The following is a 23,032-nucleotide window of genomic DNA, read 5'->3' on the forward strand; positions in this document are numbered from 1 at the left end:
GTGGTGACCCATCAGGTGTCTATTTCTCAGGCCTGGGTCACCTACAGGGACCCTCGCTGTGTTCTCCAGCCTCAGAGCTTGGTGACCGGCCTCAACCCCCTTCCTGCCAAGGCCTCCACTGCAGAGACCACTGACAGTGGGCCTCAGTCCTTCGTCACTCAAGGGGAGACTCCCCTTCCCCACTGAGTCCCTCCTTCTGGTCTCAGGACTCTCCATTTCCCCTCCCACATCCCCTGATTCTAAGCACTTCCTCCATCCCTTACCTTTCCAGGGTGGACCCAGTTTAGTTTCATCTCACAGCGTGCCTGGAATACAGATGTGCTTCCTTTCCTCCCTCTTCTGGAGAGAGAGTGTAAAACTGCCGGCCTTTAAAAAACGCAAGCTGGGCATCTCCTGGACTGGCAGGGAAAGATGTGTACATGCCTGGTCTTCTCTTGGTGCCTCAGACAGTTACCTCCCAGAGGACAGGCGCTGTTCTGCCAGTCTTGCGTGCACTCCCTCATGCATTGCTTATCACAGCCCCGCGAGTGGGTGATATACAATCATTCCCCTTTTGCAGCTGAGAAAACAGAAGCTGAGAGGGTTAAGTGACTTACCCATGGTTCCACAGCTAATAGTGGTATTATTAAATTGGAATCTCAGTTTATTTATTTCCAGAGCCTAACTCCTAACCTTTGAAGGGTGAGGAGGGCTAAAAGATTCAGCTAGAGAAAGGTCAAGCCCATTTAAGGAGTTTGGTCCTAAATCTGAGGCTGGCGGAAACCAATTACTGGGTTTTACAGTGAGGGACTCGGATCAGATTTGCGTGTTGATGGTTCACACTGGCTGCAGTTTGGAGATGGGTTACTCTTGGAACTTCTTTGTATTTCTCGGATACCTCCTGTCCTCACCCACCTCAGACCCTCCTTTCTTCCTTCCATAATTCCGCCATTTCCCTCCAGTTGGGAGGACTGGAGCTTTGTGGACAAAGATGAGAAGGCCCGTCTGCAGCACCAAGTCACTGAGGATGGAGAATTCTGGTGAGTCCAGGACCGGGAGGACCCCAGGGGGTAAGGGATGGAGCAAGGGCTGAAGTCTCAAACCTCAACTCCCAGAGGCCATCAGATTTCAGCCCTCGGGAGGTCGGGGCCCTGTCCTCCTCCTCCAGCCGGACGCTCAGCAAGGATGCAGCTCTGAGAGGAGCCTGCCGGGTCACAGTGATGACTGAGCCAGGGGCCAGGCCGGCATCATGCAGCTCCTGCCTCACCTGTGCCTCTCCACCATGCACGCTGCTCCAGACACTCGCTCCCCAGCCTTTGCAGAGCTGTTCTCTGAACCTAGGAAGCTCTGCTTGCTGTGCTCACCCAATGCCCTCAGCTTCACACAGATTATTTCTACTCAGTCTCCAAGTCTCAGCTTAAAGGGAACTTTCTTCAGGACCCCCTCATCTTCCCTAGGACTGGAATTGATTTTTTTGTCATACTCATCACCTTTAGAATTGTTTGCTTAATTGTCCTCCCCCAATTCTCTCTTATAACTCGCATCATGCCTGGGCCCCGGTGGAGGGTCACACAGTAATTTTTGGTGAACTGAGTCACTGCTCAAATTCAGGACACGTGAGTTTTAGTCATTACTGAAAGTGATGATAGTTTGGGGTGAATACACCAGAACTGACAATGTTTACCCTAAAAAAGGAAGGATAGGGTCCTTCCTGGGACTGTGATCAAGTTCCACTAGACTGTTTTATTGGGCTGTGTTAGCCCTGGAGTCTTACCTTTCCCAGCCTCCATATGGGTTTCTCTCTTCTTCCAACCTTTCAGGATGTCATATGACGATTTCATCCACCATTTCACCAAGCTGGAGATCTGCAACCTCACAGCCGACGCCCTGGAGTCCGACAAGCTGCAGACCTGGACAGTGTCGGTGAATGAGGGCCGCTGGGTGAGGGGCTGCTCTGCTGGAGGCTGCCGCAACTTCCCAGGTGGGAGAAGCTCTGCGTGGGGGGAGGGTCCGAGCAGAACAAGTGTCGGGTAGAATAATTATTAACTAGCATTTGCTGAGCTTCTACTAAGTCCCAGACACATGTTATCTTATTAAACCCTCCCTGTTTTACTGAGAAGGGAACCACCATGCTGAGTCGTCTGCAACAGGGGGTTGGTAACAACTTTCAAACAGGATGTTGTGTCAGAATAATACTGTGTTCATAATGCTGAGAATGGGGCTAGAGGACCATGTTAGCAGCTACTGCAAGAGTTCAAGCCAGAAATGATGACCAGCTAGGCCAAGTGAGGAGCAGCAGAGGCTGAGGGAGGAGGGCTTAGGGGAGAAGAGACTGGGTAATGTAGGGAAGGAAGAATGAAGAATGACTTCCAGATCCTCAGTTTGGGGGTGTGAGTGGATGGTGTCAAGGTTGCAATATACGAAACACAAGAGAAAAACATTGGTGTGTCATTTGTTCTTGGTGGGGTTGATTGCTGGCTTGTAGGGAGGGACATTTAGTTTGGAACATGGAAAGTTTGAGGCACCTGTATGATATGCAGGTGAAGGTGTGGAATAGAGGCTGAGTGCGTGGCTCGAGTGGTACTCAGTATGGACTTGAGGAGGGAAGAAGGAAGGAAGGAGAGAAAGAAGGGAGACAGGAAGAGAAGGAATGAGGGAATCGAAAGAGAGATGGAGGCTGGGACGTGTAGCTCAAGCATCATCAGCATGCAGTTAAAAAGTGAAAGTAGATAAGCCCTGGCCAGTTTGGCTCAGTGGTTGGAGCGTAGGCCTGAGGACCAGAGAGTCCCGGGTTCGGTTCCCACTAGGGGCACAAACCAAAAAAAAAGTGAAAGTGGATAAGACAGCATAGGGGGCACAATGGTGGGTGAGAGAGAACTGGTCTAGGACCAAATCCCAGGACCCATCAACATGAAAGGGACAGGTGAGGAAAGCAAAGCCTGAGAATGAAGGTGTGGAGAGAAGGGAGGAGGCACACGGCCCATCTGTGGCAAGTACAGGCTACCTGCACCGGCCCCCAAAATAATAGACCCACTCCTGAGTCATTCCTTCCATATTTATTCAGCACCCAGATGTGGACGACAAATAGGGTCCCTCTGTGTCGCTCCCCTTCCTGCCGTTTCTCCGAGGGGCAGATCTGAATGTACGTTTTCTCTTGGGGGGTGCACAGACACTTTCTGGACCAACCCGCAGTACCGGCTGAAGCTCCTGGAGGAGGACGATGACCCCGAGGACTCAGAGGTGATCTGCAGCTTCCTAGTGGCCCTGATGCAGAAGAACCGACGGAAGGACCGGAAGCTGGGGGCCAACCTCTTCACCATCGGCTTCGCCATTTATGAGGTATGACCAGCTTCGGCCCAAGAAACATTCACCTTCTCAGGGAGGAGACTTTCAGAGCTTCCAGAGAGGTCCTCCAGCTTCCCTGATACTCAGTGACCCCCCACGTTTACGGGTATCAGGCCCACAGTGTCAGAACCTCTTAGGTATTTGTAAGGAGCAGATAAAAACCAGGGTAGGGGAGGCCAGGTAGAGATGTGGGGAGTCAGACATATATTCATTCTACAAGCTTTTCATCTCCTTTCAGATCTGAGATCCACAGAATCTGAGTGTCATCTTTTTCTGTTTCTCCTCAAGGTTCCCAAAGAGGTACAGAAGGGCGGCCGGCAGCGGTGTGCAGCCCTCCCTGGGGTCCTGTGTCTGTGGCACAATCGTGATGCTTGCTGGCGGGGTCGGTGGGCAGGACTGTGGTAGGAGAGGGCGGGGCCTGTGCTCCTCAGCTCCGGAGCGGGTGCGAGGCCTCCTGACTTCCACCCTCACGCTGGGCCCTCCCTCCCACCAGACTGAAGCACACATTCATAGTCACTGGTTCACACTCACGCACATGCATGCTCACACTCATCCACATTCGCTGACACAATTACATAGTCGCACAGCCACATTCTGAAGGGGACTGCCGGCTTTGGGATGGAGGGATCGCCTCCCTCAGACCCCAGCTAAGGGCCCTCTTGCCGCCTTGGGGTCCTCCCCCCACCTGGGAGTGATCAGAGTTGACCAGCAGCAGTTCTGGTTAGTGATCCTGAGTGCGGGAATGAGACATGTGACCTTCCCTTCTGAATCACAAGGGAAAAAGAAGAGGAAATGGGGTAGGGAGCTCCAGGAACATTGAGGCCTTGGGAATCAGAAGTAGGTGGGTGACCAGGGAGTCGGGAGGGGAGCCCAGGAGGCGGACTGTTGCAGGACAGGACATCCCTCCCGAGGGGCCCAGGTCCCTTAGGCTCTTCCCTCCTCCAGATGCATGGGAACAAGCAGCACCTGCAGAAGGACTTCTTCCTGTACAACGCCTCCAAGGCCAGGAGCAAAACCTACATCAACATGAGGGAGGTGTCGGAGCGCTTCCGCCTGCCTCCCAGCGAGTACGTCATCGTGCCCTCCACCTACGAGCCCCACCAGGAGGGAGAATTCATCCTCCGGGTCTTCTCGGAAAAGAGGAACCTCTCCGAGTGAGTCCTAGCCCTGTGTTCCCAACCTGTCCCTAACAGCCCACGGGGCCCGTTCCAGAGACTGGAGGCAGGAGGCAGCAGGAGGAGTCTGCTAGGAGTCCTAGGACACGTTGACCAGGCTACCCCTCTCCCTCCGATCCTGAGCCACTGACCACATCTTCCCTGTTCATCCAGCCAGTCCCTCAGTCAGTCATCCCATAGAGATTTATTGAGGATAGAGGAGTGAATCAGACAGGAAGAAATCCCTGCCCTCGTGGAGATTAATATTCTAGCATGAGATCACAGTGTATAGGAAAGGATACACACAGTATGTTAGAGTTTGGTAAGTGATAAGGAGAAAAAACAAAGTAGGAGGTGTTGGGGGTGATTGAACTTTTAGGTAGGATAGCCAAGGAAGCCAGCAAGGCCATACATCCTGCCCTCCCGGCCACCACAGATGTGTGCCCAGGCCTGCCACTCTGATCTTTGCCCTGAGAGAAGCAGAAGGTCTCTGAGTAGGTGGCTGGGTCATGCCTTTGGGGAGATCTAGGCAAAGCCAAGGAGAACCTGTGTGTCTGCACTTGGCTGCTGGGGATGGTGCCTACGTGGGACTGGTTCCCGGGCTGGGGGATGTTAGTGCCTGGACTTCTCCTGAAGTCAGTCCCGACTTAGCTCCAAGAAGTCATGTGACCTGAGCAAATCCTCTCTGTGCTCCCACTTGCTCCTGGTGACCCTGAGCTCCCTTGTGTTTGTGTCCCTCACAGGGATGTTGAAAATACAATCTCCGTGGATCGGCCTGTGGTGAGTGGTTTAGCTGTTACCTGTGAGAAAGTCTAGGGGACAGATGAGTGGTGAGGGGAGAGGGAATTGGCAGAGGGAGGTGGGAGTCTGGGTGAGCAGAGCGATTACGCCATGTTCCTGCAGCCTCTGCTTGGCATGACCAGAGGCATGGAGGGCCTTACGGTCCTGGGGCCACTTAGCCCAGGGGCTGGAAGTACAGAAGAAAGTCCTGGAAGGGAGGAGCCATCTGAACCATTAGACGGAGGGATCGAGGCCACAGGAGGGATGACAGGAGCCACAGCTAACACTGGGTTATGAGGCAGAAGCTCACATAGAGAAAAAAGCCCTTCAGTCAGCAACCAAGCCCGGGGCTTGTACCTACTGGCTGGGTGACCTGGACAATCACAGAAACCCTCCGATTCGGTTTCCTCCTCTTTAGAATGGGGACAGCACGTGCCTTGCAAGGCCTTCGTGAGGTTTGAATCCGTGCGATCACAGATGTGACGTGTCTGTGCAGCGCGGGTCCTCGCGCGGGGGCTGTTACTCGTGTGCTTCCATCCTCACCAGGCACTGCTCACATGTGTTCTCACTCGGTCCTCGCAAGGTTTCTGAGATGTAATGATGTTGTTACCCCTGGTTTTAAAGTAAGGAAATGGAGGTTCGGTGGGATTACACGGCTCCCTTGAGTTAACAGAGCTCTTCAGTATGCTAAGCAAGGCTCGCAGCCAGACTCTCTGAACACACTCTCTCCCCCACCATGCTGAGAACTGTCCCAGGGGCTCTGAGGCCCAGAATTGGTGTATGTTGGGGTCTCCTTGTTTGAGGAGTCTTGTGGCTGGCTTGGGGCTTTGGGTCCTGGTTAGTAAACAGTCCCTTGTGCTCTGTGGGTGGATCCTGGGCCAATAAGAGGACAGCCAATGCCCCAGTGAACTGTCTTCTGGGTGGTGACATTCATGGTTCTAATCCTGACCCTGTACCAGTGCCAGATCCCCAAGTGCCACCTGGTTTATCGCTGATGTTGCCTTCAGTACCAAGTGCACTGGTGCTAGCTATTCTTATCTTCTGGGTGTCGGTCATCAGTGTACAGTATTTATTGGGAGTTGCAAACCCAAAAGTTTGCGGGAGCTGGCATGTCACCTAACGGAGTAGAGCAAGCAGGTGCAGGGGTTTTGGTGTCCCTACAGCGGCCTGCCGGTCTCAGCTGACAGCTGGCTCCTGTTGGAGGCACGCTGGGGTGGTGGGGGCTGTGGCCTTCGGGAGGGTGCTCTCCCAGGTGGCTGCCACAGGGGCTGCGGTCACGCAGGCCACCTGACCTAATTTCACAAGAGGAGCCCAAAACCTGGATGTCCATGAAGTCTCCCAATGTTAAGAATTTGCTAAAACAAACAAACAAACAAAAAACCCAAACTCTATAAATCAAACAAAATTCACTTTGGGGCCAGTTTGGATTAGCTGCATTTTCGGTGTTTTAGTAACGGACTTCATTAAAAAACACAGGACATTAGGTAGAACCCCCCTTTCCTGAGCAATGTCCGACAGCAGAGTGAACAATGAGAACAGCCGAGCAGCTGCCCATCTGGGGATGGAGAAGCCTCTGCTCCCTTCACCCTCCAGGCGCCTTTGGGCTCCATGTGACCTGGATTTCTAGACCCCAGATGCCACCCATGAAAGCCAGGTCACAGGGAAGCCAAAGGCCAGTGGATTCTCTGGAAACTTGCCTTTCACTTAATCTGCGTTTATTGTTTCCTTTCCTTGTGCAGAAAAAGAAAAAACCCAAGGTGGGTGTAACAAGGTGTGTGGGTAGACAGTGTGGAGGTTTGCATGTGTGTGAGCGCACGCGCACCAGACTTGCCTCTCCCCCTGCTGCCCCGCCTTCCCAGCTGCCTCCCCCCCCCCCCCCCCCCCCCCCTTCGCTGCTGCAGCCCTGGGTGGAGAACAGTGAGAGCGAACACTGGCTGAGTGAAGGCTCTGTCCTAGGCTCTCCTCCAGGTGCCTTCTGGGGATAACAGTCCTCCACAACCTGTGAGATTGGTACTATCATTATCCCCCCTTTCAGAGGAAGAAAAGGTACAGACAGATTGACTGACTTACCCGAGGCCACAGAGCCCATAAGGGGCACGGCCAGCGCCTGGAGCCGGGTGCAGTCTGCGCTCTGAACCCCCGATGCTGTACTGCCTGCCTCTCACATGACGGGGAGAGGATGGCCAACCAGTGCAAATGGGTCTGACGTGGGGGTCTCGCAACAACCTAAAGGAGCAGTCCATCTTTCTCAGAAGTGGGGTTGGCGATGCTAAGCAAAGCATGATTCTTTGGGAGAATGGCAACAGGGTAGTGAGATAGCTGTGGGAGGGTCCATGGAGAGGGAGGGTCTGGGATGCCAGCTGCCTGCTCTGTAGACAGGACAGCTCCTTCTCCTGCCCTCTTTGCCCTGCCTTCTGGGAAGGGGTAGGGGAGGCTATATCTAGAGGGGATAAGTCACTGCCAGGGCCTTATTCATGGCGAAGCCTGCTGCACACCCCCTTCTAGACAATGAGTGCTCACTCTGACCCTAGGCCCCCTCTAAGTCATGGGTCCTGATAGACTGTGTGCCGCCTGTGTTCAGCTGGCAAAGGGAAAGGGGAGAGAGCCTCCACCCTCACAGTCCCAGAGGGGCTGCTCACCTGGGCTGGCTTAAGGGGGAACAGGAATGCGAGCTACCTGGACAGCTTTCCCTCCTGGGGTCTTGGGGAGTCACCTTGATTCACCAGGGCCTCTGATGGCCCTTCCTGGGTGTCCTGGTTATAATCACGGTGATGTAAGGACACCATTGCTAGACCATGTGTGCTAAGAGCATCTAAAGGGCCTCAGATCAAAGATTTCACCTGTGACCAGGGGCCCTGTTTCCTTTGTGTACTCTTGGAACTTAAGATCACAGCTGTTTAGCAACTCAAACTCCTCCTTCCCGCCACCCTTCCCATCCTGGCTCATTTTACCCCATAACTTCCCCTGGTCTTCAGGGCAGTAATGCCTCTGATAATGCTTACCCCTTACAGAATTTTGGTTTGACCGCCCAGAACACCAGAGCAACATCCAAAAATGACTGACTTTAGACATCCTTGAGCCCATGGGGCAATAACCACAGACCATCAGACAATGTTTGGTGTTAGTGTTTATGACAGATCTGGAAGGAAGGATCCATCGTAGGGGTCCTCCAAGTACTGGTGCTGGTGCAGACCAGTGCTGACACTCATCAAGCACCTACCTACCACACATTAGGCACCATGCTGGGGGAAAATATAGTTTTCAATCACAAGAGTATCTACAAGGCAGGTGCTATCATTATTCCTTTTATAGGCGAGGATAAAGATTCAGAGAAGTGAAGAACCTTGCCCAAAGACACACAGCTAATGAGTGGAAAAACCAGAACTGCAAATCATATGTGTCTGCTCCAAAACCATGTTTCTTGCCCTCACTTCTCTGGTGCAGGCCCCTTACACTCCAAAGCCTGTGCCATCCAGACTTGGGTCTGGAGAGATGGGCCTGGCATGGGCACACATCCCCCTCGGACTGTGACCCCACTTGCTCTGGGATCCCCACAAGCTTCATTTACTCGAGCAAGACCCTTTGCTTGGAAGGCAGAGCAAGCCAGGGCTGTTGGAGCTTGCTAGGAGCCAAAGCTGGGGGAACTGTTTCCGTGGGTTCGTCCATTCTTGCTGTCCTAGATGAACAGCATGCAAAGGCAGACGGGGATGCAGAGAACAGTCAGGTTCCTTTTCTGCTCTGAGGGACTTGGATTGTCCCATTGCTCTTTGCACTGTAGCCGCCAGCCTACTGCCTAGCATCCTCTGCTCCCGCTGCAGGGTGCGCAGCACCAACAGGACAGATGCAGGACGGCAGCTGCTTTCCACCCTTTATGCCTCCTCTTGCTTGTGTGAGCATGTCTCGAAAATATACCTTCTATTTGTGTAGCATCTTAAATGTTTTTGCAGTCCACTTTTACTCTCGGTATCTCAGGTGACCCCCTCCCCCCGTCCCCCAAAAGCCCTATGAGAAGTGTAAGGCAGGATTTATTATTCACATTAATGGACGAGGCAACTGAAGCGAGAGAGAATATTTCTCCTATGTGATGGCAGGGCTGGGATTCCAGCCCTGTGTTATGAATTCTCACCCATTGACCATGCCACTCATCAGAGTCCTTTTTTCAACCTGTCCTCTGCAGAGTCCTAGTGGTTCCTTGGAGGTGCCTCAGTAACTGCCCTGGTGCTGCAGGGGCACCGAGGGAACAGAGCTCCGCCACCTTCGTCAAGCAGAGAAGCTCTGTTCTTCATGATTACATACTCTGGGCTTCTGGGGAAATTTAATTTGAACAGTGTTTCCATTTGAAAAAAAAAAAAATTGTCTACAAAGTATTTGAAAGTCGCTGCACTAGATCACGTTGCTTTTAGCATGCTTAGCATGTACTTTCACACGTGTTCACTACTTTCTGTAACCCTTATAACTGTCTGGAGGAGATAAGGAACTGAGGTCCTCAGAGACTCAGCATCTTTCCCCACAGCTTGGTGGTGGCAGAAATGGAGCTTGAACCTCAGTTTAAGAGCTCCCAACTGCTCGTTCCCTCTTCTCTGGACCCCCTGCTCCAGGAGGCTGCCTCCCTGTGCCCGCTCAGCCTGTAATCCTTGCTTCCCTCCTGCCCTCTCCCACTTCCCTCCTCTCTCCAGCCCATCATCTTCGTTTCGGACAGAGCAAACAGCAACAAGGAGCTGGGTGTGGACCAGGAAGCAGAGGAGGGCAAAGACAAAACAAGCCCTGATAAGCAAGAGAAATCCCCACAGGTTCTGAGCATGCGGCATGAACGGAGTGGCCAGCACACACTGGGGTCTTCTATGCTTTTGGGGTGCTCAGGTTGGAGGGGTCACAGGGATAGGGTGTCCCTTTAACATCTAGAAATTTAGATTTCTCTCACTGACTTTTTCTCTCATCAAGTTCTAAAATCTGGAGTGCTGCTTGAGTGAATGTCTTGGGGGTTGGCAGCCACATCAAGGCAGTCCTAGGCCTGGGAAGGACAGGCTGACCATTCCTGCTGGAGCCTATCCAGCCAGGACAATGAGGGAAAGGGCAACTCCTGTTTCCTGGTGTCCTCCAGCTCTTAGCCATGGAGGATAAAGAATAGTAGCAGAAAATGGGGCTGCATCAGAAATGAAGCCTATCGGAGCCCAGGGAGGCTGTGAGATGGGACTGGGGGAAGGTGGTCATGTAATGGTTAGTGGAGGTGGAGCTAAGGGACTTAAGCCCACAGACAAGACCAGGGCCACCTCCTCTATCCCAGAGGTCCTTGCAATGGAGTGGGGGGAGGGACCCTCTGAGGACTCGGCCTTGATGCTGTACAGAGGCAGCTGGGGGTGTCCCCTTCGTCCTGCTGGGGCTTGCTGGGTTGGGATGGTCAGGCTCACAACAGTGGAGAGGCTCTAGCTGGTGGAGATGGGGAAAGGGACCACGGGGCTGTCTACACGTCTGCATGGCTAAGGTATCTCCTGTCTGGGGTGTCTGGGCTGGGGAGGCACGGACCGAAGGGCTGCTGGTGCCTGGATGATTCTCACTCCAGCCCACCGGGTTTGACAAGACAGACGAGCATTTGCCCTGTACCCAGCTCCTGCTGCCACCTCGGGCTGTTGTAGGCACTCTGGCTCCTGCAGCCCGGGAAGAACTTTCCCCTCGGGTCTCACCATCTCCCTGACCCCTGTGAACCAGTTTCCCTTTGTGCTTCCACAGCCACGCCCTGGCAACACTGACCCGGAAACTGAAGAGCAGCAGCACTTCCGGAACATTTTCAAGCAAATAGCGGGTGATGTGAGTACCTCCAACCCCAATTCCCACAGAGACTCCTTTCCTTGATGAACTGCTTAAATGACCAGTGACCTCTTCATTGTTCAGTAGAGGTCACTTTGGCTTTTGGTGGAAATGAGATGTGTGTAGCACAGAAATCCACAAGTCAAGCATTTAAACAAATGCACCCACGGGGTGGCTCAGTGGCATTTTGCTCTGAGCTGCCCACTGCAGTCTGGACAGCTGAGGCTGCAACGTCTGTCTTTCACAGAACAGCCCGTTTCCCTGTGACAATAGCACTGACAGGGGCTTTACAAACATGGACAGCTGGGTTTCGTTCTGCAAAGCCTTTGCTCACCGGTTCCTGTACTCTCGAACGTGACTCTCTACTCCTTCCTCCTCAGGACATGGAGATCTGTGCAGATGAGCTCATGAATATCCTTAATACAGTCGTGAACAAACGTGAGTGGCTCAAACCATATGTATGGGATGGGTGGGCGGGGGAGGGGAGGTGTGTTATCTAAACGTAGTTCTTCACTCTTCTCCACACCTCCCAGATAAGGACCTGAAGACACAAGGGTTCACGCTGGAGTCCTGCCGTAGCATGATTGCTCTCATGGATGTATCCTTCCCGCCACCCTTCCCAACTCTCTCTGGGGGCCAGGCAACAATGAGGGGCGCCCAATCAGGCAGAGGGGCCCCAAGTCACACCCAAGAAAAGACTTATGGGAATCCTGAGTCAGAACCTCCTGGCTGCTGGTCTGAGACTATTGTACAAGTTGGGAAGGCTGTTGGTTATTACCAGCTCCTGGCCCCAGCCCAAGCAAAAGTGGTCCTTGGGAGACCGCTCCCTGGGTCATAGACACTAACTTTGGGGAGACATGCAGGGTAGGGTTAGATACCAGGACAGGGCATTAATATAGGACAGTGGGTAGAATGTCCTGGACAGAGGCGTCCTGTGGGGCTACCTTCCCTGCAGAACCCTCTAGAAACCCCCCTTCCCAAGTCCAGGAGGATTTTGCTATGTGCGCCCTGTAGCCCTAACCTTCCTCCAGACAGATGGCTCTGGGAGATTGAACCTGCAAGAGTTCCATCACCTCTGGAAGAAGATTAAAGCCTGGCAGGTGGGGAGGGAGAATAGTGTAGGGGTGGAGGAGGAGGTTGATTCAGGGATTGTGTGTAACCACTATCCTCAAATGTTCTATTGCCAGAAAATCTTCAAACACTATGACACAGACCAATCCGGCACCATCAACAGCTACGAGATGCGAAATGCAGTCAATGATGCAGGTGCTGGGGAGGAGGGGGTGGCCGGGAAGTGGCTGGAGCTGGTGGAAGCAGGGGTGGGAAGAGAGGACTAGGCCACTGGGCCCTACTGGAGAGAGGAAGGAGAAAGGGCTTCTCGTTTTCCTTTCCCAAGAGGCAGGGAAAATAGAATGCAGGCCTAAGGACTGCAACTCCACTTCCTCCTCTCAAGTGCTCCCTCCACAGGATTCCACCTCAACAGCCAGCTCTACGACATCATTACCATGCGGTATGCAGACAAATACATGAACATCAACTTTGACAGTTTCATCTGCTGCTTCGTCAGGCTGGAGGGCATGTTCAGTAAGTGGAGGCGACCATTCCGCTCTCTTGTGCTCCTCCTGTCCCCTCTCCCACAGTGAGAGCTGTGGCAGTAGGGGTCTCAGCCTGATTACCCATCCCATCTACTTTACACAGACTGAACAAAGGAGAACGTTCTCTTTAGGCTCAGAATGGGTTGGCAAAGGGAGGGCTGTTGGTAACACTTTGCCTGGCAGACCATGGTCCTCTTAAGAAAAGTTACAGTAGTAGAGGGAGAGTGAACCTGTGGCCTCTGGCCTGTATTCATTCTTCCAACAGGAGCTTTTAACGCATTTGACAAGGATGGAGACGGTATCATCAAACTCAACGTTCTAGAGGTAAAGCCTGAAAATTCAAGGTGGAGTCAATGAGGCAGACTGGACTCACTATGTGTTCATTTCCAAATGGTGGTGGAGGGATGGGATAGGAGAGGAACAGAAAGGGAAGCACAGAAAGGGGAAGGTGGCTCGTGGGGAACGCATACTCCAAAGGGTCCTCATTCCTAGAATAACTTTATGCTGGAAAACAGGTATGTTCACAGGAGATCTGGGGGAGGATGCCGATTCCTAGAAAATCTTCCAACTGTCTGGCATGCTAGGCCTGTGCCTGTCCCCCTACCCTAGAAGATCCCCAGTGCTGGGCTCTCTGTTCTTGTTTGCATTCTGATCTGGGGACTTTCTCTTTCAGTGGCTGCAGCTCACCATGTATGCCTGAACCAAGCTGGCCTCAGCCAAGACCATTCAGGATCACTCAGGATTTCAATTTCACCCCATGTAGCTAGAACCACTTCCCTCAAAGGTGGCGGTAGCTGCACCCCAACAGGCCTTCCAGGTGCCTCATCAGTGTTGTTCTTCCTCTACTCCTCCCAACCCCCACCTAGGCCTCAGGGCATCTGTCCTGCCCAAACTGACCCTTTAGTTAAGGAACCTTTTCCCTTTGCACATGGAGGCAAATGTCTGTCCGCCTCAGCTAGCTGTAGCCCAGCTGAGAGATTTGCTTGGAACTGAGCAGCCTCCCCTCTGAAGCAAATGCTCTCCTTAGTGTGCCCCAGACTGTTCACAGACGTGTTAGCCAACGGCACTCAGAACTTTCTGTGCTGGAGCCCTCTATCACCTTTATGTCCTTCCACCCACTGGATAATAACCAAACTAGCACGTGGTTCTGTCTGATTATTTCAGGATGGACCTGCTCTGGGGGAAACCAGCTCAGTGAAAGAGAGCTAGATACTTTGGGTTGTCTGACTCCTAAGTTTGGCTGCATTCTGAAAAAAGCGGATCTAAATAAAGGCATGTGTATGGCTGGTTCTATCATGTTTTGTTTTCTCACATTTAGGTATCAGCCGTAGCAGGGCTGAGTAGCTTCCAATCCTACACTCACCTTACCACATAGAGAGCCCTAGTTTCAGAATACAACAATGGAGAACACACACACACAAATAAACCCCAAATCCCACTTTAATCATGCCTATCAGCATTTCTTGAGCATAGAAATCACTCAGATTCCTTATACAAAGGGAGGGGAACAGCTCTTGGTATACTGAATAAGAATAAATGGGTCACCTACAACTGGAAGGTCATTTACCTAAGTGTAATGGAGCATAAATGTAGTTTTAATCTTAGCGCTTCTGTTAACCGATTGACCTGTGTGTATGACCTTGAACAAATCCTTAAATGCAGCTGTTTGCCAAACTTATCCAACCCATCGTCTGTGGCTTATGTATAAACAAATTGTGTTTTCCACCCAATTTTCTTTAGTCTCTATACCAACATGGAAAAGGGGTTGGCTAAGAATGAGCAGATAAGGTAACAAAAGTAAACAATTAGTAAAAGTACTTTATTTTCCTCTTGTATTTGCTTTATATCTTGCTTTACAAAGTTATGAAGTTCACAGGTTTATACCAAAATGTAAGAAGGCTGAGCTTTTTGCTTATAAACATATTTTGCAATCAAATGTCATCTGATTTCATTCTTCTAGTCCATATTCAATATTAAAAAATTCAAATACCAGGGGTGCTGGAGCAGCTCTAGGGCATGTATTTCTCCTAAGCAGGAGAAAGATCTTCAACAGTCTTTCCTCCTTGACTCTTCTCCTCCCCCAATCCAACTGCGCTTCTACCTTGAATTTAGAGCAAATCTGGGAAATTTTAGCGGCCATGTGACCCAGCAGGGCCACATACTTAGGGTTGGAGGTGAGGTTAGAGGTTATTGTCTGATAAGTAGTAGGTTTGGTTTACATCAGAATTTCACATCCACTTGCATTCGGAACTCAGTATAGCCCAAATCACCTCCACCACAGCTCTATTCCTAGTCATTAGACAGCTTCTTTGCAATCCTGAGGGTCCTGATGATTTGAGGCAGGGACAAAAATCGATATTTTATCAATATGGTAGGTATGGCCTTCACAGCAATTCTAAAAGCTCTCCTTTAGGTAACAGGAACAAAACCTGTAAGTCAGCATATATTAATTGCAGTTATTTAAGCAAACCAGGGGGAACAGGCTGTTCAAATCTCACATCACTATATACTTTGATATCCCCGCCAATGAATTCTCTTCCATAAAACTTATCATACCATTCCACTAAGTGCTTTCTGTGCACCTACGCCACCACACCATCCACACACCTAGTCACCAAAGTTGTCCACTGTATAGTCTACCCCGATTCCCCCCACCCCTCAAAATTAAAATAATCTTTGTTAGGCAAATAATCACTTGAACAGCAATGATATTGCCTATAACTTATAGGTAGGTCAGGAGCTAAACACCTAACTGCTAATTCTTCTGACAGAAAAACCTCCCCACAAAAGCAGGAGTGTGGTAGCAAATTCAAGTACATCGGGCCAAAATAATTCGTTGCTCTGAGTTCTGTTTGCGTTATTTAATTGCCATATAACCGAGTAGAAGAGTATGCCAAAATACATGTTGAGCCTGATTAGAACTTTAGGATAAAAAGAAGTGACTGATACTATATCAGAACAAACTGCCATGAGAGCGCTGGCAGATGCGCACAGAAGGGTTCACACCAGTTTCCTCGGCTTCTGGCCGCGAGAAGTAGGCACACGTGATTAAAAATCACATTCCAAAAAATGGCCTCCAACTCCTTGTAAGAAATGAGTCAGGTTTTGTCAGGTCATGTAACAATTTCCTTTCCTCATAAATTACTAAATAGCAGAATTAATGCAAACCCTGAGCCACAGCTCTTCTCTGAGGGGGCCGGGGGCCGGAATCAGTCGAGACACTGTAGATGGCTTAAAAATAGCCAAAAATCTGCATAACTTTCAGAAACTTTAATAACAAACTTTAATAACATACATAAGCAGCCAAGACGTTTATGGTGCATTTATTTCTAAACAGAGGGCTAGAACAGTGCATTTAGGATAACACACTAACCTGATGTTAAACAAATTTTACACATCCTTGAAACAAAGATATTACTGCTTCAAAGAAAACTTTTGTGAAATGAGGAAAAGTATTCCAAGTATAGGTACCCATCCACACAAACATATACAGGAACAATCATACACACACAGGCAGACACACTGTGCACAATTCCACCAAAGTGAAACCCAAATCAATTCTTACTGATTCTACCTGCAGAGGTTCCCCACGATTGTCCAACAGCTGCCCTACAAAGGCTCCACACTCTCATCTTTTCAGACATGTCCTCAGACATGACAGAAAAACACCTATGTAACAGGGCATGCAAGACTTTCTAAGCACACTGCCCGGTCAACTTGACAATGAGGCTTCACTACAGCCCAGAGAAAAATGCCAGGTTTGGCAATAAATCCAAATATACTTTCCTGGAAATTCACCATTCCCAAACCCACAGAACAGCCTGGCTTCTCTGGTCACCTGTATAGGAAATGAGGGTGAGAGGTGGGAAAGACTTCTTAATCTCACAGACAAATAGTCTTTTTGCAACAGGATCCTCTCTGTTCTCTCTCAAGTGTCATGTAAATCTCAAGATCGTAGTCAACAAAAAGCTTTCCCATTCACAACAACAGGAGTAAATAGCAGTGGGGCCATTCATTATCTAGTAGTAAGTAGCCCCTATATTAGTTCTTAATGTTTTGGATGCAGTAAGAACCATTAGAGCCTTCCCTGGAAAAAAGAACACATACTTCACCTTGCATACAATTTCAGGGGGTTCGCATACCCCCCTGAAACCTATGCACGAACTCCCAGTGAAGCTCCCCTGCCCTGGAGCTGGAGTGAGGAGACACGTGAGGAGATCTGTGTGCACTAATGGGAGCGGAGAGAAACCTGGATGCTCTGCAATCCTAGAAACAGTAGGTGCCACATCCCAAAGCTTGGTTAAGTGGCACTGAGCTCCTCCCTTCTGTCTCCCTGAAGAACCTTTCAGAGTTCTGTGAATCCAGAAACAAAAGAATGGAAAGCATATTATTTCTCTTGAGTCCAGAGAAAAGCCAAAAACAAAGCAGTCTCACTTAGGCTTTGTTAATGTGGCTGCTCTCAATGGACTGGTAGTCTTTACCTTCCCGATTCCACTCTTCTCCCAGCAAGTGGAGAGGTAAAGGCAAGACAATGGCTTTAGAAATCAGTCTGTAAGAAGCCTGCTTGAGGCCCTACAAACTGAATTCATGCTTTATCCTACTCTCCCATCTTGGGTGCAGCAGGTGAGTGGAAAGCATTCTGTAAGCCCAGAGAAGGTACCTGACGGCTGCCCTCAGTCTAAGCGCAGCTAGAGAATGGGAGGGGGACGGTTTGGCAATAGAGCAAACTAAAAAGTTTCGATCCCACAGCAGCCTTGAGAGTCAGAAACTGGAAAGGGAGATAAAGGCTACACCTCCAGTTCAAGCAGCAGTGAGTATCCAGGTCTAACAGCACAATTTCAAAGTGGGCATTAGGCCTGTGAGCTGCCCTCAACCAAGCACTCTAGCAAAGCCTGCAGAGAGGTCCACTAGGTAGTGCTGTCTGTAAGGACTTGTCATCATGTGATCTGCTGTCTGAGTCCCTATAAAATATAGTTAGCAGAGCAGTCACTCTGGCTGCTAAAAATCTACTGTCTCACTTTAGCATTTCAAGCCAGCTCTGTCCACATACAAAGCAAGAGAATATTGAAACACACTAAACATAATTATTAAAAGAAAACTATTTGCTTTTTAAGTACCCAGTTGTTACAACTAGAAAAATGAAAACTGATCCTAAAAATCTAGCATTTGAACAAACTGGTACTTGAAGCCTGACTACAGGTTTAAACCATCATAAGAACATAAACTAAATTACAAACTGAAATCAATAAAAATATGACTAGGGTCAAATTAGGTAAGCAATTAAGATCTGCACCTGCAATAAACATCTGGAGAGCACTAGCAGCATAAATTACTATATGCCACGCTGTCCCAGTATGGTTCCTTGAAATTGGTTTAAATCTGACAATCCTCAAGCAAGACCTTAAAGTGTAACTTATCGTCCCATAGAGCTGCTCAGATTTATGCTAGTGGTGACCTGGCTAGTAATCACTTTCTCCTTCCCCGCTTCGGGGGGGGGAGGGATAAGAGTGGCCTATGTGAGTGGCCAATATGAAATTAGTTCAACTAATAACTTCCCAACATGGGAGGCAAAAAACTTCACGAATCAACTTTACTGTCATCCTCAGCATGTCGTTCAATGTGTCCTGCAGCATCCTAGGAATAAAGAAAAAAGGACCCATGAGAGAGAAGTTGGTAGAAGGACAAGAGAAAGTCAAAGCCAAGGAGAGCTTCGTGGGTACATCCCACGGTCTATCCAGAAAAGGCAGCTCGAATCCAGCATTCTTCATTTGAAACCACATTAAGCTACCCCTCAAATCTCTGAAAAATAATAACAAGAAAAACCCCTAGGCTCTCCCAATTTATTATAATTCTGAACGTTCTAACTAGGCAAAAAAGTTTCCAAACTCTGCTTCTAGAGGTGGAATGACCTCAGATTGACCTTAAATCCCAATGATGTACCTGTTTGGATCCTTTCCTCACAGTGAAAAAAGCATCACAGTTCTTCCAGCGACATTTCAGAGTTTGGAAGTTCGGGTTTGTATGGTCAGTCAGCAAATGTTGTTTTAAATGATCTACAACACCAAATATCAGAGAGCAACCATGCCACTGGAGAGAAACAGAATGAAAGAGTTAAAAAGGGCACTGGAAGCATGCAAGTAGGACATTTCTACATAAATTCAGTGGAAACAAAAAGTCAGTCCCTTATTATTTAATTTATTCTTGGCTAGTAAAACAAAGCCTGAAGCAACCAAATTAATTATCAATATGATGAGGAGCCTTGAAAAGACTGGAAAGTCTTCTGACATCATGGTGTTTTAAGAAGGCAAAGCACTAAGGTAGCCATGACCTTGTCAGTCAGATAAAAGAAAAAGTTAATGAATATTTATGGACAAGTTGCCATAAATTCAGCTAAAATCATACTTGTTCTTTATTTTGCCATCATAAAATGAGTTTCTTTGTCTATTTATTTAAAAAGACAAAAGAGCCCTGGCCGGTTTGGCTCAGCGGTTAGAGCGTAGGCCTGTGGTCCAGAGAGACCCAGGTTCGGTTCCCGCTAAGGGCACGTACCTCAGTTGCAGTTTGTCCCCGGCCCTGGTTGGGTCGTGTGGGTGGCAACCAAATGTGTCCCTTTCACGTCGATGTTTTTCTCTCTCTCTCTCCCTCCCACTCTATCTGAACAAAAAATGGAAAAATGTCCTCAGGTGAGGACAGAAAAAAAAAAGGACAAAGAGTGGTTTTGTAATACTGAAAGGGCTGTTTTCAATAATTCTAACTACTAACTTGTAAACTTAAAAGATCAAAGTGCCTGATTAAAAAGAAAAAAACAAACAAAACACACCTTTGTGGAACTATTTGTTGTAGAAAACTGTGTTTGTCAGGGAAAACTGACTTTACACACAATCTTATCATCTGAATCACAGTCTTGTAATAATCTACTTTTTTTTTTTAAATTATAATTCTTCTCGATGTGACTCAATTTTACTTGTTAGAAAGCATAAAGACTCTTTGTCTTGGCTTTCTCTCTACAGGCTTGCTTGTAATAAATCTTATAATTCTAACATGTTCACTTCTAAAACGTAATACAAATTTGAGTACTCCCTGTCAGTACCATCCGGTCTCTCTAGCTTTAAAGCCAGATAGCACTTTCCCCAATTTTTCTAGATAAACTAGCTCTTTATTTGTATACTCTGCATCCTGTTGGACTAGAATTTGCTTTTCTTTAAGAAACAAAAAAGCAAACAGGAATGTGTAAAAAGCTGCAAAGTAATTAAGCTGTGAACAAACCTAAAATAAAATTTTAAAATGGAGTGTCAAGCTCATTCCATCAATCTGAAAAGAAGGTTAGGGTTGGGACGGATTCAGAATCATAAACTTTTCTTTGGTCACTAATATTAGAACTGATGAAGTAAATTAAGATTTTTAAGATATAAGTATGAAAGTTTTTTTTTGTTTTTTTTTATCCTCACCCGAGGACATTTTTCCATCTTTTGTACAGACAGAGTGGGAGGGAGAGAGAGGAAGAGAGAGAGAGGGAAACATCAATGTGAAAGGGACACATCGAGTGGCCGCCACCCGCACGACCAACCAGGGCTGGGGACAAACTGCAACCAAGGTACGTGCCCTTAGCGGGAACCGAACCCGGGTCTCTCCGGACTGCAGGCGGACGCTCTAACCGCTGAGCCAAACTGGCCAGGGCTTAGATATAAGTATGAAAGTTTTAAGTGTTAATCACCAACACCCACCCCAAAATAAAAACTATGCAGTTTAGCCTAGAAAGCTGAGAGAACTTCAAGAATACAAATTCTTATTTCCCTATTCCCCCAAAACCAATAAGGATCACAAACCTAACTATTAATATGTGTAATCCCACCCTGGCTGGTTTGACTCAGCAATCAGAGCGTCGTCAGCCCGTGGACCAGAGAGAACCGGGTTCGTTTCCCGCTAAGGGCACATACCTCGGTTGTAGTTTGTCCCTGGCCCTGGTTGGAGTTGTGTGGGTGGCAACCACTCGATGTGTCTCTCTCACGTCAATGTTTCTCTCTCGTCGATGTTTCTCTCTCTCTTCCTCCCTCTCTCCCTCCCACTCTATCTGAAGATAAATGCAAAAATGTCGAGGATTAAAAAAAAAAAAGGACTTTTAATTAAAGAAATATAGAAAGCATTAATGTATGTTTTTAAAAATAAGTGTCCTTTTCCTACAGTGGAAGGCATAAAGTGGATACTCAAAACAGAAAACATGCTACTCTGATGACAATGAAGTCTATAAATTAGCCTAGAGTGACGCAGCTCCAGTTTTACTCCTTACCCAACAGCGGTAATTCTGCATCAGATTTAGCCTCACGGCCTGGATACTGCCATCATAACAGCCAGTATAGATCTAGAGAAAGAGGTTTATCATATCAGACCAATACACACACACACACACACACACACACCAAAAAAAACTGCAAAACATCCTCAACATAAGAGTCAAAAGCTACTTGTAGCAACTTAAAAAAACACAAAATAAACCAAAACCAGCCCCATGGTACTACAATGGGAAAATATCCTCTAAAATCTTCTATACTAGACTCGAAGCTGTGCTCCTTAGAGAACCACTCTTGCAACACTGGCCGGCAGCAAAAACGGCAGGGTTCAGAGGCACCCACCTACAATTTAACTGGCGAACTGGCGTAGCTCTGCCTTCCACTGGGCATTACGTATTAGGCATCTATATTTCATTGGAATACAGGGTTCTACTGCTCAGAGTCTGAAAAACATGCATTCTTGTTCAACCTCATAATTTAAAAAATAAAATAAATCAAGGATTAGCAGGGTTAAGTGAGTTAGTCTCTACTTTTAGGTCTGCTATAACTATGCCACACTGGCAAACCTCTTGACTGTACTCCAATATTCTGTTCACATCACATTGTCTCTGGAAAAAGCACCAATCTTTTTTTTTTTAAATATCTTAAATTTATCTTCTAGTCAATGGTATATTTGATTTTTATTGTTATTATTTTAGTTATTTAGAAAATTAAATACTCGACAATATTACTGCATTACATCTTGATAATATGCCAAGAGACAGAAAGGCAATCAGTAATGAGGCTTATCAGAAACAGATGTCATTTGGAAGTGACAAGTAGTAATATTATTATCAGTTTGTAGAATTTTTAGTAATTATATTCAAAGGCAAATATGTGACATGGCAAACAATACTCACCATACTTTTATGGATGGTCATACACATAATCATGTCTTTGTGTCCTCCATAAACTTGCAGTCGATCATGGGACTTAGGTGGAGGGAAAAAAACAAAAAGAGAAATAAGGTTATTTACACCTTGTATTTTGTACGAATAGTCCCTGGAGGTCTTTGGCAGGTTTTGTTTTTTTAAATCCTCACCCAAAGACATTTTTGCATTTATATTCAGATAGAGTGGGAGGAAGAGAGAGAGAGAAACATCTATGTGATAGAGACACATTGAGTGGTTGCCACCCACAGGACCCCAACCAGGGCCGGGGACAAACTGCAACCGAGGTACATGCCCTTAGCGGGAACTGAACCTGGGACTCTCTGGTCCACAGGTCAACATTCTAACTGCTGAGCCGAACCAGCCAGGCTGGTCTTTGGCAGGTTTTAAACTACACCTGAGGCACCAAACTGGAGCATCAGTAGCATTGTTTATTAATCCTCAACCAAAAATATGAGTTTTAAAATTGATTTTTAGAGAGAGAGAGAGGATGAAAGAGAGAGAGAAACATCTATCAACTGCCTCCCATATGTGCTCCGATCGGAAATCAAACCCACAACCTAGGTATGTGCCCTGATGGGGAACTGAACCCACAACGCTTTGGTGTATGTGATGACACCCCAACCAACTGAGCCACCTGGCCAAACCTCAGTAGCATTTTAATAGAAATATAATCTAATGACAATCTTTCTAATAAGCCCCTCCTCAAGGGAGGAGCTGGTAATTGGAAATAATACAATCAATATCTGTGAAGTTCAAAGTTACCAACCTGAAATTGCATATAAGGAGAACTAGATGGGTTTTAGAGACTACAGTAGCTGTCCAGAAACTATTTAAATTTTGACACCTATGGCCCTGGCCGGTTTGGCTCAGCGGTTAGAGCGTTGACCTGCAGTCCTGAGAGACCCGGGTTCGGTTCCCGCTAAGGGCACGTGCCTCGGTTGCAGTTTGTCCCCGGCTCTGGTCAGTCGTGAGGGTGGCAGCCACTCGATGTGTTCCTTTCACGTCGATGTTTCTCTCTCTCTCTCTGTTCCTCTCTCCCCCTCCTACTCTACCTGAACAAAACCTGGGAAAATGTTCTCGGGTGAGGATAATAATAAAAAAAAAAAAAAATTTAAATTTTGACACCTATGAGCCTGACCATAACTCAGAGCATG

The 23,032-nt window shown here is 48.1% G+C and overlaps 2 protein-coding genes across 9 annotated transcripts in view; one reads left to right on the forward strand and one right to left on the reverse strand.

Annotated features, from left to right (window-relative positions):
• The window catches only part of CAPN3 (calpain 3), a 55,804-nt gene extending 41,856 nt beyond the window's left edge, over positions 1-13,948 (forward strand). For 2 of the 4 annotated variants that reach the window (XM_036278646.1, XM_036278657.1), the window contains 14 exons: positions 942-1,019; positions 1,800-1,960; positions 3,149-3,318; positions 3,613-3,624; positions 4,270-4,478; positions 5,222-5,258; positions 10,986-11,063; positions 11,444-11,501; positions 11,597-11,661; positions 12,095-12,163; positions 12,251-12,329; positions 12,531-12,647; positions 12,924-12,982; positions 13,332-13,948. In XM_036278646.1, the coding sequence (XP_036134539.1) occupies positions 942-1,019; positions 1,800-1,960; positions 3,149-3,318; positions 3,613-3,624; positions 4,270-4,478; positions 5,222-5,258; positions 10,986-11,063; positions 11,444-11,501; positions 11,597-11,661; positions 12,095-12,163; positions 12,251-12,329; positions 12,531-12,647; positions 12,924-12,982; positions 13,332-13,358 (1,219 nt within the window). In that variant the 3' untranslated portion in view covers positions 13,359-13,948. Of the gene's footprint in view, positions 1-941; positions 1,020-1,799; positions 1,961-3,148; positions 3,319-3,612; positions 3,625-4,269; positions 4,479-5,221; positions 5,259-6,997; positions 7,016-9,934; positions 10,049-10,985; positions 11,064-11,443; positions 11,502-11,596; positions 11,662-12,094; positions 12,164-12,250; positions 12,330-12,530; positions 12,648-12,923; positions 12,983-13,331 lie in introns of all 4 variants that reach the window. The other 2 variants (XR_004961607.1, XM_036278633.1) reach the window with 2 other exon arrangements.
• A 541-nt stretch (positions 13,949-14,489) lies between these two features.
• Positions 14,490-23,032, reverse strand: part of ZNF106 (zinc finger protein 106) — a 57,964-nt gene continuing 49,421 nt past the window's right edge. For 3 of the 5 annotated variants that reach the window (XM_036254648.1, XM_036254663.1, XM_036254644.1), the window contains 4 exons: positions 21,846-21,917; positions 20,946-21,017; positions 18,599-18,745; positions 14,490-18,292 (listed from right to left, as the gene is read on the reverse strand). In XM_036254648.1, coding sequence (XP_036110541.1) covers positions 18,236-18,292; positions 18,599-18,745; positions 20,946-21,017; positions 21,846-21,917 — 348 coding nt within the window. In that variant the 3' untranslated portion in view covers positions 14,490-18,235. Of the gene's footprint in view, positions 18,293-18,598; positions 18,746-20,945; positions 21,018-21,288; positions 21,416-21,845; positions 21,918-23,032 lie in introns of those variants that run through there. The other 2 variants (XR_004958697.1, XM_036254655.1) reach the window with 2 other exon arrangements.

This window comes from Molossus molossus, unplaced genomic scaffold (genome assembly GCF_014108415.1).
Source record: "Molossus molossus isolate mMolMol1 unplaced genomic scaffold, mMolMol1.p scaffold_m16_p_1, whole genome shotgun sequence".
Classification (NCBI taxonomy): Eukaryota; Metazoa; Chordata; class Mammalia; order Chiroptera; family Molossidae; genus Molossus; species Molossus molossus.